Source organism: Patiria miniata, unplaced genomic scaffold (assembly GCF_015706575.1).
Source record: "Patiria miniata isolate m_02_andy unplaced genomic scaffold, ASM1570657v1 HiC_scaffold_22, whole genome shotgun sequence".
NCBI lineage: Eukaryota > Metazoa > Echinodermata > Asteroidea > Valvatida > Asterinidae > Patiria > Patiria miniata.
The window spans coordinates 6340932-6355354 of NW_024037061.1; the positions used below are offsets into that span (position 1 = coordinate 6340932).

A 14423-nucleotide genomic window follows, 5' to 3' on the forward strand; every position below is an offset into this window, starting at 1 on the left:
CGGAAATACTTTTAATTTGATTTCCTGTGGATTTGAATACACTTTATCTTTTTTTCTCTAGTATGGAGCACGTGTTTATCTTATGTTGATCCGCAACCCTACTACGACGCATGCGTGTATGATCTGTGTGCGTCACTTCCAGATGAGGAGTATCTATGTGATAGTCTTACAGAGTTCGCCCAGTCGTGTAGACAGTCCGGTGGGCCGATCGTGGAATGGAGAAGTCAAGTTATGCAATGCGGTGTGTATTTGTCAGCTTGAAATTATTGACATATCAAGGAGTAATTCTTTGAAACATTGAGGACAAGTGGAGAATAATAAAATAAGCCAAGTAAAAAGTAATATCATCAAGAAAGCCCCATGAGCAAAGTAGCTCTTACGTTTCTAGTCATGTCTTTAAAATATTTCAATTCATTCTGTTTATTTTTCTATAGGCAACAAACAAAATCAGCAGCGTCAATAAACACCCACAAATTTTGTCTCACATGAATATTTTGTTTTAGATATGGTCGCTGATTTGTCCGGGCCCGCTTTTCGGGGACACACTGTAGGGTTCTTACTTTTTATTTAGTACGCTATTGAAGTCATTGAAAATGGTAACACAAGATACTAACAATTGATCAATTTTACTTTGCCTCCATAGCACTCAATTGCCCAGATGGGAAGGTGTACGATTCTTGTGCTAGTGCATGCCAACCGACATGCTCAACGGGGTTCAATGTAGGGTCCGATTGCCCCTTCGGCTGCCTCGAGACTTGTCGGTGTCCTGATGGCCTCTTACAGGATGGTAACAACGGATGCGTGGAACCTGAAAATTGTGGCTGTGTTCTGGTTGATGGCACTTACGTCCAGGTAGGTTTATCGCAATATTGAAAAGACGTTCACTCCATGGTGCTTGACATTTATTTGTTCGTTTTACTTTCTCTCCTGACAAAAAGAAATCAATCGCATACGAGGTGGAACAATTGTACTTTCAAATCCCCCCCCCCGTTTTTTATGTCTTTCTATAGATTGTTAATGCCGAAATGAATTCGATGTCATGTGTCCAGTGATGTAGTGGTAACAATGGTTACAAACAAAGTATTCTTATAAATGCATTTCCTTGTCTTTGTACGTGTTGCAAAACAATTGAAGATGGATACATGTATTGTATGAAATAAAGGCCAAAGAAGCAAGGCAGATGAATATTGTTATCATTAGTCCGGCAGCACAATACTAGACGAGGGATGTTCGAGGAAGTGTACCTGCCAGTCGGCTAGCTTTTCATGTGAAGCCAACCAGTGTCAACCGTTTGCAGAGTGTACCATCAAAGCTGGTGTCCGTGATTGTTACTGCACAGAAGGATACATACTGGATGGAGGCAGCTGTGTTCCAGGTAGGGCAGCTACAGTGAATGACACATGAAACATGGCGAGTGTAAACTGAAGTGTACAGATTTGATAAGCGCTAGATTTATACACAAGGAAACTGCCGATCATGGGATTTTATCAAGCACGTTCTTTCATATTTATACACCAAAGACGTATACTTGCCCGTTGGATTTCCCAACTCTTTAAATACTTCTTTCCAGTAAAAGCGGCTAGGTTTCAAAATGTTATCATTATGGTAGTCAGACTTCCCACCTTATTACCAGGAATAGCGTGACAGAAAACATCTATTATTGTCACTTCTTTGTATGTCTTTTTTTTTTCTTCAAAACTTATTAATAAAAAAATGTTTGCATTATGTATCACTTTCGTTACTTTTACTGCATCACTCTTCAGCTCCCGGTGTCTGCGTGGTGTGGGGCGATCCCCATTACATTACTTTTGATAACTTCCTGTACGACTACCAAGGCGCCTGTCAGTACACACTCGTCAGGGACTGTCTGAACACAACATCCCTTCCTTCCTTCCATCTCATCTCCAAGAACAGCAAGCGGAAGCCTTCGGAAATCGTGTCCTTCCTACAGGAACTTCAGCTGGAGTACATGGGATCGGTATTTACGTTTATTAGAGGAGGTGAGGTGCGACTAGACGGAGTAACAGTTACTCTACCTTTGCTTCATCCTTCTGGTGTTGTGGTCAGAGATGCAGGACCTTATCTGGTAATTACCTAAAACTTTTGTACTAAGTCCGAGCGAGTACAGCGGAGTTCTAAGTGGATCAGTGGCGTAAATCTGTGACGGCGAGTGGGGGATTAGAAAAGCGGGAGGTGGGGGGGGGGGGCTGGACATCACCTTACATTAGGGGGCGCTGTTTATGATGCAGGTATACATCTGTGTATACTCGCGCGTACAACACGACATTTTAAGCTTGTGTACTTTTTCCCATTGTTAAATGATATTGAATACGTTTTGGTTGTTGGGAGGTAAAAAAAAAAAAACCTCAAAATCCGCAATTTTTGGTTTCTTACCACAAAAAAATGGGATTTATTCAATTGCCAATCCCCCTCTGGCCAAAAAGTGGGGGTTATATACCCCACCCCCACCCGAGATTTACGCCCCTGAAGTGGATACATCGCAAATCATGGATATATATAACTATATGAACATTTTATGTTCATCTTTCCTTGCACTAAAACGTACTACAGGCCCACATATCAACTTTCTGCCCATCTGTGTCTTAATTCAATTGATGTGATTATTATGGTGCTACATTGTCATGCACGCAAGACATTTAGTGCATGGATTTTCCCTTGTTGCTCATTACATCCACAATAATGTCCGAAACTGATTCTTATTTACCAATCTTATTATAGGAAATGACCACTGATTTCCAGCTAATCATCAAATATGATCGGGGCTACGCTACAGAAATCACTGTACCTTCCAGCTATTGGAATAGAACCTGCGGTCTCTGCGGCACGTTTGATGGCGACCAGAGCAACGATCTAACCACATCAAATGGAACAATAGTAAGGGTCAAATACCTTTATTGTGATCTTCCAAACAAACAAATTTAAAGCTTTCCATTGTGTGTTGATTAACATGTGAATTTAAAAAGATTCAAAACAGCCGCAAAACTACGCTGTATCTTTTTGTAAAGTCTAGATCTGGTATCTGGATTGGAATCCTGGATTAAGTATCTTTATACTTACCTTCTGACATTTTAGATTCTGTTTATATTTGTCGATCCAGATAATGTACCATACAGATTTAGTAAGCGTATCAACTGATTTATAAGTGTTGGCCCTTTTAATTGTTATGTTTGACTTTTTGTTTGTTTGATTGTTTTATATTAGACCACGAGTGCATATCAATTTGGAAACAGTTGGGTGGTTAATGGAGACGAATGTGATATCTCGCCCGATGTTCGCAACCCCTGCGATGATGAGACATCAGATATATTCTTGTTGGCACGGGATTTGTGTTACACACTGATACAGGAAGCTGGTAAGAACACAATTTGAAACTTTATGTCTTCTGTTTTGTAGATCATCACGCTTCTTTTTAATGATTATTAGCGACCAATGAATGAATTTTGGTAATTACATAAAGAACAGATTCAGTGTTTTAAGGAGAAAAAAATTATCAAGTGAAGATTGTAAGCAAAGTCCACCTGGATGAAATTATCACCAATTTGCACAGCTTTGGAAAGGCAACCTGAACTCTTACTTTAAATTACATATTGTGTTTACACAGGACCTTATGCTTCATGCTTCGACTTCGTAGACCCTACGCCATATTACGACTCTTGTATGTATGATCTATGTGTCACTTTGCCCGATGATGAGTTATTGTGCAACAGTCTGAGTGGGTACGCTGATGCTTGCCGGACAGCTGGTGGAAACCCTGGCGATTGGAGGGGAGAGAGACCACAGTGTGGTGAGTTCTGAAGACCCGTAAGGACGGATAATAACTACGGTACTTCGTTACTTCTTTCTATCCACAACTCCCTTTTTTGTTTCTTTGAAGCAAAAAAAGGAGGAGAAGAAGAGGAGTCATGACCTACATTTAAATAAAAAAATCGGCATAATTCGATTGCCATTTAACAATTGACTGCTGTAATGTGAGATATGACGTATTTAGCACCTGAGGATCACCCGAGGGGAAGCCAATAGATGCTATGCGCACCGAGACGGTTAAAACTGGCATAACCCAGATCACTAGCAGTCTATTGTTTTGTTATGTCGTGCCAATTACCCAAAAAGATAAAATGTTACAACTTACTGTCTGAGAAATACATTAATTCCCTGCGATATAACCTTTGAAAATTTAGGTCTTGATGTTCTGACGGACATGAGACTGAGCGCTTGACATTGCAGTTCTCATTAAACGCGCCCAATAAACGCAGTGCAATATCACCTCGGTGTGTGACATGCAATTTTATTGTCCAGACATGTGGCCGTCCTAGCCAATAAAATTACAGTATCCCAAGGGCGGATCCAGAACACAATATTGGGGGGGGGGCCAAAAAAATGTTTGGACCCCAAAAAAGTGGGTCAAAAAAAATTACGGCGTGGGGTTCGGGGCCCGCTTAAGGGCCCCGAAAAAAATTGGATTCTAGTTGCTCTGTGGTGCGATCTGAGGCAATTTCTGACCACTTTAACCAATTTTGTTTGAGGAAAAGATGGTGGTGTACTCATTGCCTGCCTTTATTGCGATGTCACATTAAAAAAAAAAAAATTTGTCTCGTTTTGGGGGGGGCCATGGCCCCCTTTGGCCCCCCCCCCCTGGATCCGCCCTTGCAGTATCCAAGTACGCGATGTAACAATATACATGTAGTTTGATGCAAAATTCCCTAAAAAAAATAATGTGCTAATATTTTCCGTTCTTTTTTCCCCTTATAAAAAATATTATAATGCTGATTAATTTTATAAGAAATAAAAGAGTGAGGTTTTTTGCATCCAAATGTCAAAATAACAAACGTGGTTTATTGACGTACTTTGATCTTGACAAGGAATTAGTTTGTTTGCTCTCTGGTAAATAGGAGATAAATAGCCCAAATAATAACTAAAAGAGACCGATATCTGCTATAGGTGTATCGTATTTACTAATATTTTGTTTTTGGGACATTTTTGTGAAGGTCGAGCCACTAAATATTCCAATAATACACCCACAGGTGTCGAGTGCGAAGATGGTAAAATATTCGACTCTTGCGGCACCGCGTGCCCTCCCACCTGTGTGGATAGGAATAGCTCCTTAAACTGCCCTGATGTCTGTGTTGAGGGCTGCCGATGTCCTGATGGTACTCTGTTAGACGGTGGCCAGTGCATTGAAGAATCACAGTGTGGGTGCATGTTGGAGGAAGGGATTTACCTTCAAGTAAGTAGGGGCATTGGTAAACAATTAATGTATTTGTATGTATAATCATATAAACATGATTATTTGCCTGGTTGCATTATTAGAATTATTTTGCTGTCCAAGTTTAATAATAATAGCCGGTGCTTTCCAGCTTCAAGTTGTCCACGTCCATGCCACTTCACCGATTTGGTAACGATTTTAATTGGTACCGCTTGTGAATCAATTAAATGAGTTAAATAGGTTTGCCTTATTGATCTTAGCCTTCCGCTATCTTTTTTATTTAGTCCGGAGAAACCTGGCTGCAAGCTGACTGTTCGCGCAAGTGCATCTGTGATGGAGGACATCTGAGTTGTCAAGATTATGGCTGCCATGAGTTCGCACGTTGCATCCCCAAAGGCGGTGTTCGCGATTGCTATTGTATGGATGGTTTCATGGGAGATGGTCAAGATTGTTCAAGAGGTAATCACAAACGATATCCGAATCATGTCGTTGCTTCAAGTACTGTAACTTGCTGGTAATTCAATTCAATTCAATTATTTTCTTTATCCATTTTCAAAAATTAAATGGTCATTACTCTATCCTTCAAATAACCCCGTATTAGAAGGCCAATAACCAACATCATCATCTTCGCTGAGCCTAGATATCATTGATTCCGTATCTCGATAGCTCCTGGAGTATGCACAGCCTGGGGTGATCCTCATTACATCACTTTTGATGGTGTCAAGTATGACTTCCAGGGTGACTGTGAATACACTCTGGTCAGGGACTGCAGGAATAGCTCCGAAGAAGATTCGTTCCACGTCATCGTCAAAAATGCCAAGAGGAAGCCCTCTGAAACAGTTTCCTTTACTCGAGAAGTGACCTTAATATTGAGAGGCACGATGTACTATCTTCGTAGCCATAGAGAGATTCGAGTTGATGGAGTAACGCTTTCACCACCTGTGCTGCGTCCAGATGGAGTCAATATCAGAATATCCGGCCGAAATTTGGTAAGCAATTGTACAGGAATCACAGCCTTGAACATAGGAACAAAATTCTCCGAAGATTTTGAAGAGATTGTTGCATCAAGAAGTATGAAAAAAAATGCTTAATGGCAAGCAGGTTTTCCAAGATTTTTTTCAAGAATGCATAGTTCATTGTGCAGAAAAGTAATGGCAGCATAACGTTCTGTCTTCAATTCGCATTTGTTGTTGCTTATTGGTTTGTTTTGTTATTCCATTATAGGTGCTAACTACAAATTTCCAGCTGATTATCCAATGGGACGGTTCCAGTACGGTCAAAGTAGAGGTGCCATACCAGTACTGGAACAACACGTGTGGACTGTGTGGAACGTTTGACGGAGACAGACTGAACGATTACAGACGGTCTGATGGTGAACTAGTGAGGAAATGGACTATTTCAAATCATGTGTTTGCTTGTTGGTTATGTCCATTTAAACCTGGTGCCTTTGCTACAATTGGTGTTTTTTTTCCTTCAAATCACATGTGTTTGCTTGTTGGTTATGTCCATGGAAATTTAGTGTCTTTGCTACAATTTTTTTAGCAAAATAGCTGGTTTCTAGGCTGAAGGAGTAGGATGGTTTGTTGGTTGACGAGCAATCTTGTATATGCTGGTAATTTGTTCAACTTTGCAGTTACGGTTGTTTTCTTTACATCCTTTCAGGTCAACAGCGAGACGGAATTCGGCAACAGTTGGGCGCTTGATGTAGAACAATGTAAATCCTCACCAGATACCCCGCATCCCTGCGAAGATAATACTGACAAGTTCGAACAGGCTAACGACTTGTGCTACATACTCATAAAAGAGTCGGGTACGTATTTAACCTAAGATTTGTGATTTGCTATCAGAAAATCAAACTTTGGATAAGTTATTTACAATACCAATAACATGCCCTATCTGCCACTAATGCTGTGCCGAGCTCATGTTCGGTTTATTATGTTAATTGCTACAAAAGAAAAACTACGCTTATTATGTGTCCGGTTCGTTTAGTGTAAAGTCACGTCAGTTTAAACCACATCCACTGCCCGTTAAGTAGCATGCATTGGAATCATTTGAACCGGAAGTTAACGCAATTTGAGTGTTATCCAATGGGCGCTAGTAGGTTAATCAGTGGTGGGCGCGCGTGTATGACGTTTTTACTAACGAACCGGATAATGGATCATTGAATATTGTCATTATTATATTATCGTACACATGCATGTTCCTCAGTCAAGATATTCCAGTGCAAATTTCCTATTTCGAGCTCAATACTTTCCTGATAATCGTTCGGATACTGTAACCCTGCATCTTTCTTCCAACATTTAAATGTATTCTGTATGGAGTGCCTGAAGTGACAAAATTTACTTCACTGAACGCAATTGTGGGCCAAATTTGCTGGATTGTTGGTTTTAGTTTGCCAGCCCTCTCCATGCTTCCCCGAGAAGCCGCGTTGTTTAATCATTTCTATAAAAAGTACAACAATTCAAATTGACTGCTCAGTTTGCACTATAATAAATATTAAAATATACCCATTCGATCATCTCTTTTTTGGCAGGACCATTCGCCTCATGTCATGATTTTGTCGACCCAACACCATACCACGAATCATGTCAGTATGATCTCTGTGCCTCTCTTCCTGATGATTCACTTCTCTGTGACAGTTTAGAGAGCTATGCACAAGCCTGCAAGCAAGCTGGGGGTAGACCTGGGAGCTGGAAGACTGTAACGCTGCAGTGCCGTACGTTTATTTTAAAGATTTTCTGTCGATCTAAATCGGGTTTTTTTTATGACATTGAAGGTCTTAGGTGTGCATTTCCTCATATCAGATTGATGCGCAACACAACTCCCAAACTAATTATAAATTAACGTATTTTCAACCAAGAGATCTCTTTCGCCTTTTTAAGTCTACGCACAATGTGTTTGAGCACGTTTTGTGTATGTTTCGATCTCAGTGATAATGCTCTCAAATTTATATTCAGTTTTTTTTTCATTTACTTTAAAGTATTTTTAATATCAAAATAAATTATTTTTATATTTTGCATGCGTTTTGGGCATTGTATAAATAAGAAAGGTTATTTGTAAACAATCTGTGCGTTAATGTAAAATTCTCCATCAAATGTGATTTTCAAAGTGAAATCGGGAGTTTTAAGCTTTTTTCAACGTGTTTACAAATATAGGTTTTCCCGGCGAATTTCCGAATTTTTCTAATCAGTTTCATTATCAGCCATTCAAATTCGCGTGAGTTTTGCAAATGTGGTCCAATTGGGGTTTCTTTTTCATTTGGGGTTCATTCAATTTCATTTTTAGGCAGCCAAGATTTTGCTGTGAATGTTCGTTTTCGTTTTTGGGCAGCCTATTTCGTTTTGGTGCATTCAAGACTTAACTTGTAGCAGGCTTAAATTAAGTCTTTGCAACCTTTTGACGGTTGATGCATTCAAATAAGCGAACATCTGTGCGCTTATAACGTATAACCATGCTGTTCGTCTCTTATTCGTTTATGGGCAATCGCTTTAATCGTTTGGTCATTTAAATTAGTTAGATTTTTTAATCGATATTATTTCCTATTTTTCTCCGAGGTTCATTTCCCCCCCCCCCAAAAAAAAATCTTGATGACTGTAAAATTTACAGTGTTACAAATTAACTGATATGAGGGAAACAAGATGCAACGAAATAATGAATTGAAAGGGACTAAGATAATTTCTTTTTCACTGTTGATCTTTTCTACTTGTTAAACGTTTGGTCAAGGGTCTTTTTTAAGTTGACGATTTCTTGACGTGCAAGACATCAGGATACGTATTATGTTTGGAAATGGTTGTACCGTCGGGAACATTTCTCTTGCGTTATTTCTTAAATGTTTTCTTACGTATATCTGACCGAACTACTTACCATATTCACAGGGCCCATGCAAACTTTTCAATGCAAACCTTGAAAATACATCTTTGTGTCACATTTAACCTTATTTGCAAGTTTCTAATGCAAAATTTCATATTCATTAGAAAACCTGTGATGGCATTCCGAGCATGATTAATGTTACACGGCTATTTCAGCCCAAAAAATTGCTAGGATTTTAGATATTTTGCTGTCATAAATTTCTTTTATTTGGTGATTATATGATGTGTCAGTACATGGCAGTAAGCCAATGACCATCCCTTTCCCAGAAATGTTTTCAATTAGCAAATTTTGGATGAATAATTTGAAAGAAAAACCTTAAACTGAACAGTGTCTTCCTGGAATGACATCACAGTAACAGCGTTAGTCCGGAGAAAAACATGGAAACTTTTAAATGCTTAAAGAAGTGCACGTGTACAATAAGATTAACCCAAAAAGTGTTGTCAAATGTGTAGGCTTCTTACATTTCACAGAGTTGCGCAAAAAGAATTCCTGAGAAAAATTCACTGCACATACCCTTTATAAGAAAGAAAGTCAATCTACGGTTTGAAGTCATCAAATATGATTCGCTAAGAAATACCGACACGTATGAAGTCTTAAAAGATGTTTGACAAAATGTGAAACATGTTTGCCCATTAATGAAAACGAATGCCCGATCAACCCCTTACTAATGGTTTAGACGAAATTGAATGAACAACGCGATACTTTTAATATGAATGCACCTTTGATAGGGCCGAGTGAAGCTAAAAGGCGATAGAATGCTCGGATAGTGAAATTGAAAGATTCTTTTTGATTGTCGAATGCCGATCTGCATGATCTTTCAATTTCAATCCAAATCGAATGAGCCAGGCGTTAAATTGAATGAAAACTTGGTGAAATTGGCCGGGAAAACATATAGTATTTTTTCATCAGTCAAATAGTATTTTGTCACCAGCAAATAAAAACTAACTAGACCAACATGTTTTAAGTAGTATAAGTTATTGGTTTTTTGTCTCCAGAACTACAATGTGCAGATGGTCTAATGTACGATGCTTGCGGAACAGCTTGCCATGCCACCTGCCAAGAGCCGCAGGGTGCTTCAAATTGCTCGCAATCTTGCATCGAAACCTGTCGCTGCCCAGACGGTTTACTGCTCGAAGGTGATCGCTGCATTGAACCATTTGAATGCGGATGCCTCTTAAACAACGGCCTGTCATATATTCCTGTAAGTCATGTTTACCTGCAAGGTTCACATTAAGTGCATACTCGCGATCACCATTCTTGAGAGAAAGGTTAAGCCTTGCATAATCAAATTTTACACACCAGTTTGTTTCATGGTATGCGAAAGCAAAAGGAAATTATTCTCCCTACGAGGCCTTTCCAAATTAGGGCTTCATGACAAAAATGCCTAGGGTTTTTTTTCACCGAAATGAAATGTGTGTTGGTCATCTATCTGAACTGTCATTCTTAATTATTATAATCATCAATCATTTTCTGTTTTTAAACCGAACATCCATTTTTGGTCATCATGAATTTATACTTGTTATATTATAGCTCGGTGAAGTCTGGGTGTCGCCTGACTGTACAGAAAAATGCATATGTGGCGGTAGATGTACGCCGATCGGATGTCATGAGGCAGCAAAGTGCGCCATAAAAGGTGGTGTTCGTGACTGCTACTGCAACCATGGGTTTGAGGGAGACGGAACAGATTGCCAAAGAGGTAATAACATCCCATACAAAAAAGACCAAAATTCTTACAATTAAGTTCAAAGGCAACGCAAATATTCCCAGAAGCATATCCTTCTTAACTTCAAATCATGTTTATACATCTAGGTCCTGGCATGTGCATGGCTTGGGGAGATCCTCATTACGTAACCTTTGACGGTGTCGAGTACGATTTCCAGGGGGATTGTGAATATACACTTGTCAGAGACTGCCGCAACTCGTCTGTGCTTCCATCATTCCACGTGATTGCTAACAACCTAAAGAGAAAGCCATCTGAGCGCGTCTCGTTCACGAGAGAAATTGTGTTGGACTTTGGAGGAAAGCAGTACGCTTTACTCCAAAGAGGAGAGGTGCAAATCGACGGTATAACCGTATCACTACCTGTTCTGCAATCGAATGGAGTCAGTATTCGAAAATCTGGGGGCGATGTGGTAAGTTGTTTCCTGACCATTTTGAGAGCTGGTAGAGATGTCATTCACAATTTATTGTGCTGCAATACATTCTGTTTCCATATTCAAATAAAGGTATAGGCATTGATAAACGGGAAGGTTCAGCATTGACATATATTTAAAATGCCATATGTCAAGAATGGTTCAGTAGATATGTCAGGGTGCAACGGTATATGCTGCAGAGTTTTGCATTTCTTTCAGGTCCTTACTACAAGCTTTGACCTTGAGATTAAGTGGAACGGCAAGGGTAAATTTGTGATCACAGTTGCAGCGACGTATTGGAATACAGTCTGCGGCCTGTGCGGAACCTTTGACGGGGATCAAGACAATGACTACACACTTCCCGATGGATCACTGGTAAAAAAAAAAAAAAAAAAAATCCGTTTTCATTATTTTCACCATCAAGAATCATTTGTTGCGATTGGACTGCTCACTTATCATTGTATTCTGACAGCGACCGTTTTCTTGATCTAGGCCGAAAACCCATCTGACTTTGGCCATAGCTGGGCTGTGGACACGATGGGATGTGAACCACCAGTTGACCCGCCGCCTTGTCTTGAGGGATCTGAGCTGTATCGTCAGGCATCGGATCTTTGCTACATACTGATTGATGTAACAGGTGGGCAAAATATTAAGTTCTGGCCTGATCTTTTCCTCAGTTTTTATAATTATATTGTGCAGGTGTCACGGGTGGTTTTCTTATTCTTTACGAAGGGGTGCGATCAGAATTGTTTCTTCTCTTTTGCTCCATTTTCCAGGCCCCTTTGCACCTTGTCATGATTTTGTGGATCCAGGACCTTATCATGCGTCTTGTTTGTACGATCTTTGTGAGACTCTTCCTGAAGATGATTTGGTTTGTGACAGCGCTGAGAGTTATGCTGAAGCTTGCCGTGTATCTGGACAAATTCTAGACGACTGGAAAAGGGAGAAGGAGATGTGTCGTAAGTTTCAATTACTATTCTTAAGATTGCTACGATTCTTCTTTTCGAAAGAAGTATTGAGAAGATTGTTTTTGTGCTTGTCAAAGTTTACATACCCCTGATATGGAATAGCGATACGCTTTGTTCACTCGTGAGTTTTCTTCGGGGAGCTGTCTGGGTACTGCGTTCCCTGTGCGCACTGTTTTCCCCCACAAGAAATTGCACACGTGGAAGCACAGCGTTATATGAATCCTTGACTCTAATCTGAAGTCAATTATTTTCATTGGTTTAAATTTAAAAAACAGAGCTACAATGTCCCAGTGAGCTGATATACGAGTCTTGTGGCACAGCATGTCCAGCTACCTGTCAGGAGCCACAAGGTAATCCTGACTGCCAGCAGACTTGTATCGAAACCTGCCGTTGTCCTGATGGTCTTCTTCTGGAAGGAGATCATTGTATCCATCCTTCCCAATGTGGTTGTCTCTTGCAAGATGGAGTTACCTACCTTCCGGTAAGAGCCAAGCGATCTTAATGGGATCGATTCCCTAGATTGGGGTATCATTTTCATGAACACGTTCTTTACTCAGAAATATAACTTATTGGGCTCCAAATAAATTGCGCAAAATACTAATTGCGATTGATGTTTGATTTACCCGCAGAATGGGGGCGAGTGGGTATCTACCGACTGCAGCCAAAAATGTGTTTGTGACGCCGGCCAAGCACAGTGTTCTAGTTTGGAATGTGACCAGTTTGCCAAATGTGGCATTAAGAACGGCGTTCGAAACTGTTACTGCAGAAAAGGATATGTCGGTGATGGATTGAACTGTCAACGAGGTAGGGCTAATATATTTTGGAACTTTACACCTTTTTACCATCCCTAAGCTGAGCCCACGTTTTAAAGCTCAGTGTTACAGCTGAAGAAAGTCTGATTTGATTTGTTTCTGATTTGATTTCATTTGTATTTAGCCTCCGGCATGTGCATGGCTTGGGGAGATCCTCATTACGTAACCTTTGACGGTGTCGAGTACGATTTCCAGGGGGATTGTGAATATACACTTGTCAGAGACTGCCGAAACTCGTCTGTGCTTCCATCATTCCATGTGATTGCTAACAACCTAAAGAGAATGCCATCTGAGCGCGTCTCGTTCACGAGAGAAATTGTGTTGGACTTTGGAGGAAAGCAGTACGCTTTACTCCAAAGAGGAGAGGTGCAAATCGACGGTATAACCGTATCACTACCTGCTCTGCAATCGAATGGAGTCAGTATTCGAAAATCTGGGGGCGATGTGGTAAGTTGTTTCCTGACCATTTTGAGAGCTGGTAGAGATGTCCTTTACAATTTATTGTGCTGAAATACATTCTGGTTCCATATTCAAATTGAGGTAGGCATTGATAGACGGGAAGGTTCAGCATCGACATATATTAAAATGCCATATGTCAAGAATGGTTCAGTAGATATGTCAGGGCGCAACGGTATATGCTGCAGAGTTTTGCATTTCTTTCAGGTCCTAACTACAAGCTTTGACCTTGAGATTAAGTGGAACGGCAAGAGTAAATTTGTGATCACAGTTGCAGCGACGTATTGGAATACAGTCTGCGGCCTGTGCGGAACCTTTGACGGGGATCAAGACAATGACTACACACTTCCCGATGGATCACTGGTAAAAAAAAAAAAAAAAAATCCGTTTTCATTATTTTCACCATCAAGAATCATTTGTTGCGATTGGACTGCTCACTTATCATTGTATTCTGACAGCGACCGTTTTCTTAATCTAGGCCGAAAACCCATCTGACTTTGGCCATAGCTGGGCTGTGGACACGATGGGATGTGAACCACCAGTTGACCCGCCGCCTTGTCTTGAGGGATCTGAGCTGTATCGTCAGGCATCGGATCTTTGCTACATACTGATTGATGTAACAGGTGGGCAAAATATTAAGTTCTGGCCTGATCTTTTCCTCAGTTTTTATAATTATATTGTGCAGGTGTCACGGGTGGTTTTCTTATTCTTTACGAAGGGGTGCGATCAGAATTGTTACTTCTCTTTTGCTCCATTTTCCAGGCCCCTTTGCACCTTGTCATGATTTTGTGGATCCAGGACCTTATCATGCGTCTTGTTTGTACGATCTTTGTGAGACTCTTCCTGAAGATGATTTAGTTTGTGACAGCGCTGAGAGTTATGCTGAAGCTTGCCGTGTATCTGGACAAATTCTAGACGACTGGAAAAGGGAGAAGGAGATGTGTCGTAAGTTTCAATTACT

General features: G+C 40.3%; 1 protein-coding gene across 1 annotated transcript in view; it reads left to right on the forward strand.

Annotated features, from left to right (window-relative positions):
* Positions 1-14423, forward strand: part of LOC119730672 (IgGFc-binding protein-like) — a 73844-nt gene that overhangs the window by 28653 nt on the left and 30768 nt on the right. The window contains exons 35-59 of the mRNA XM_038203663.1: positions 62-241; positions 644-852; positions 1201-1375; positions 1764-2086; positions 2740-2895; positions 3223-3373; positions 3623-3805; positions 5043-5245; positions 5509-5683; positions 5891-6213; positions 6449-6604; positions 6887-7034; positions 7758-7940; positions 10090-10295; positions 10625-10790; positions 10904-11226; positions 11446-11601; positions 11719-11863; positions 12003-12185; positions 12470-12675; positions 12824-12998; positions 13131-13453; positions 13670-13825; positions 13941-14085; positions 14225-14407. Coding sequence (XP_038059591.1) covers positions 62-241; positions 644-852; positions 1201-1375; positions 1764-2086; positions 2740-2895; positions 3223-3373; positions 3623-3805; positions 5043-5245; positions 5509-5683; positions 5891-6213; positions 6449-6604; positions 6887-7034; positions 7758-7940; positions 10090-10295; positions 10625-10790; positions 10904-11226; positions 11446-11601; positions 11719-11863; positions 12003-12185; positions 12470-12675; positions 12824-12998; positions 13131-13453; positions 13670-13825; positions 13941-14085; positions 14225-14407 — 4932 coding nt within the window. The remainder of the gene's footprint in view (positions 1-61; positions 242-643; positions 853-1200; positions 1376-1763; positions 2087-2739; positions 2896-3222; positions 3374-3622; positions 3806-5042; positions 5246-5508; positions 5684-5890; positions 6214-6448; positions 6605-6886; positions 7035-7757; positions 7941-10089; positions 10296-10624; positions 10791-10903; positions 11227-11445; positions 11602-11718; positions 11864-12002; positions 12186-12469; positions 12676-12823; positions 12999-13130; positions 13454-13669; positions 13826-13940; positions 14086-14224; positions 14408-14423) is intronic.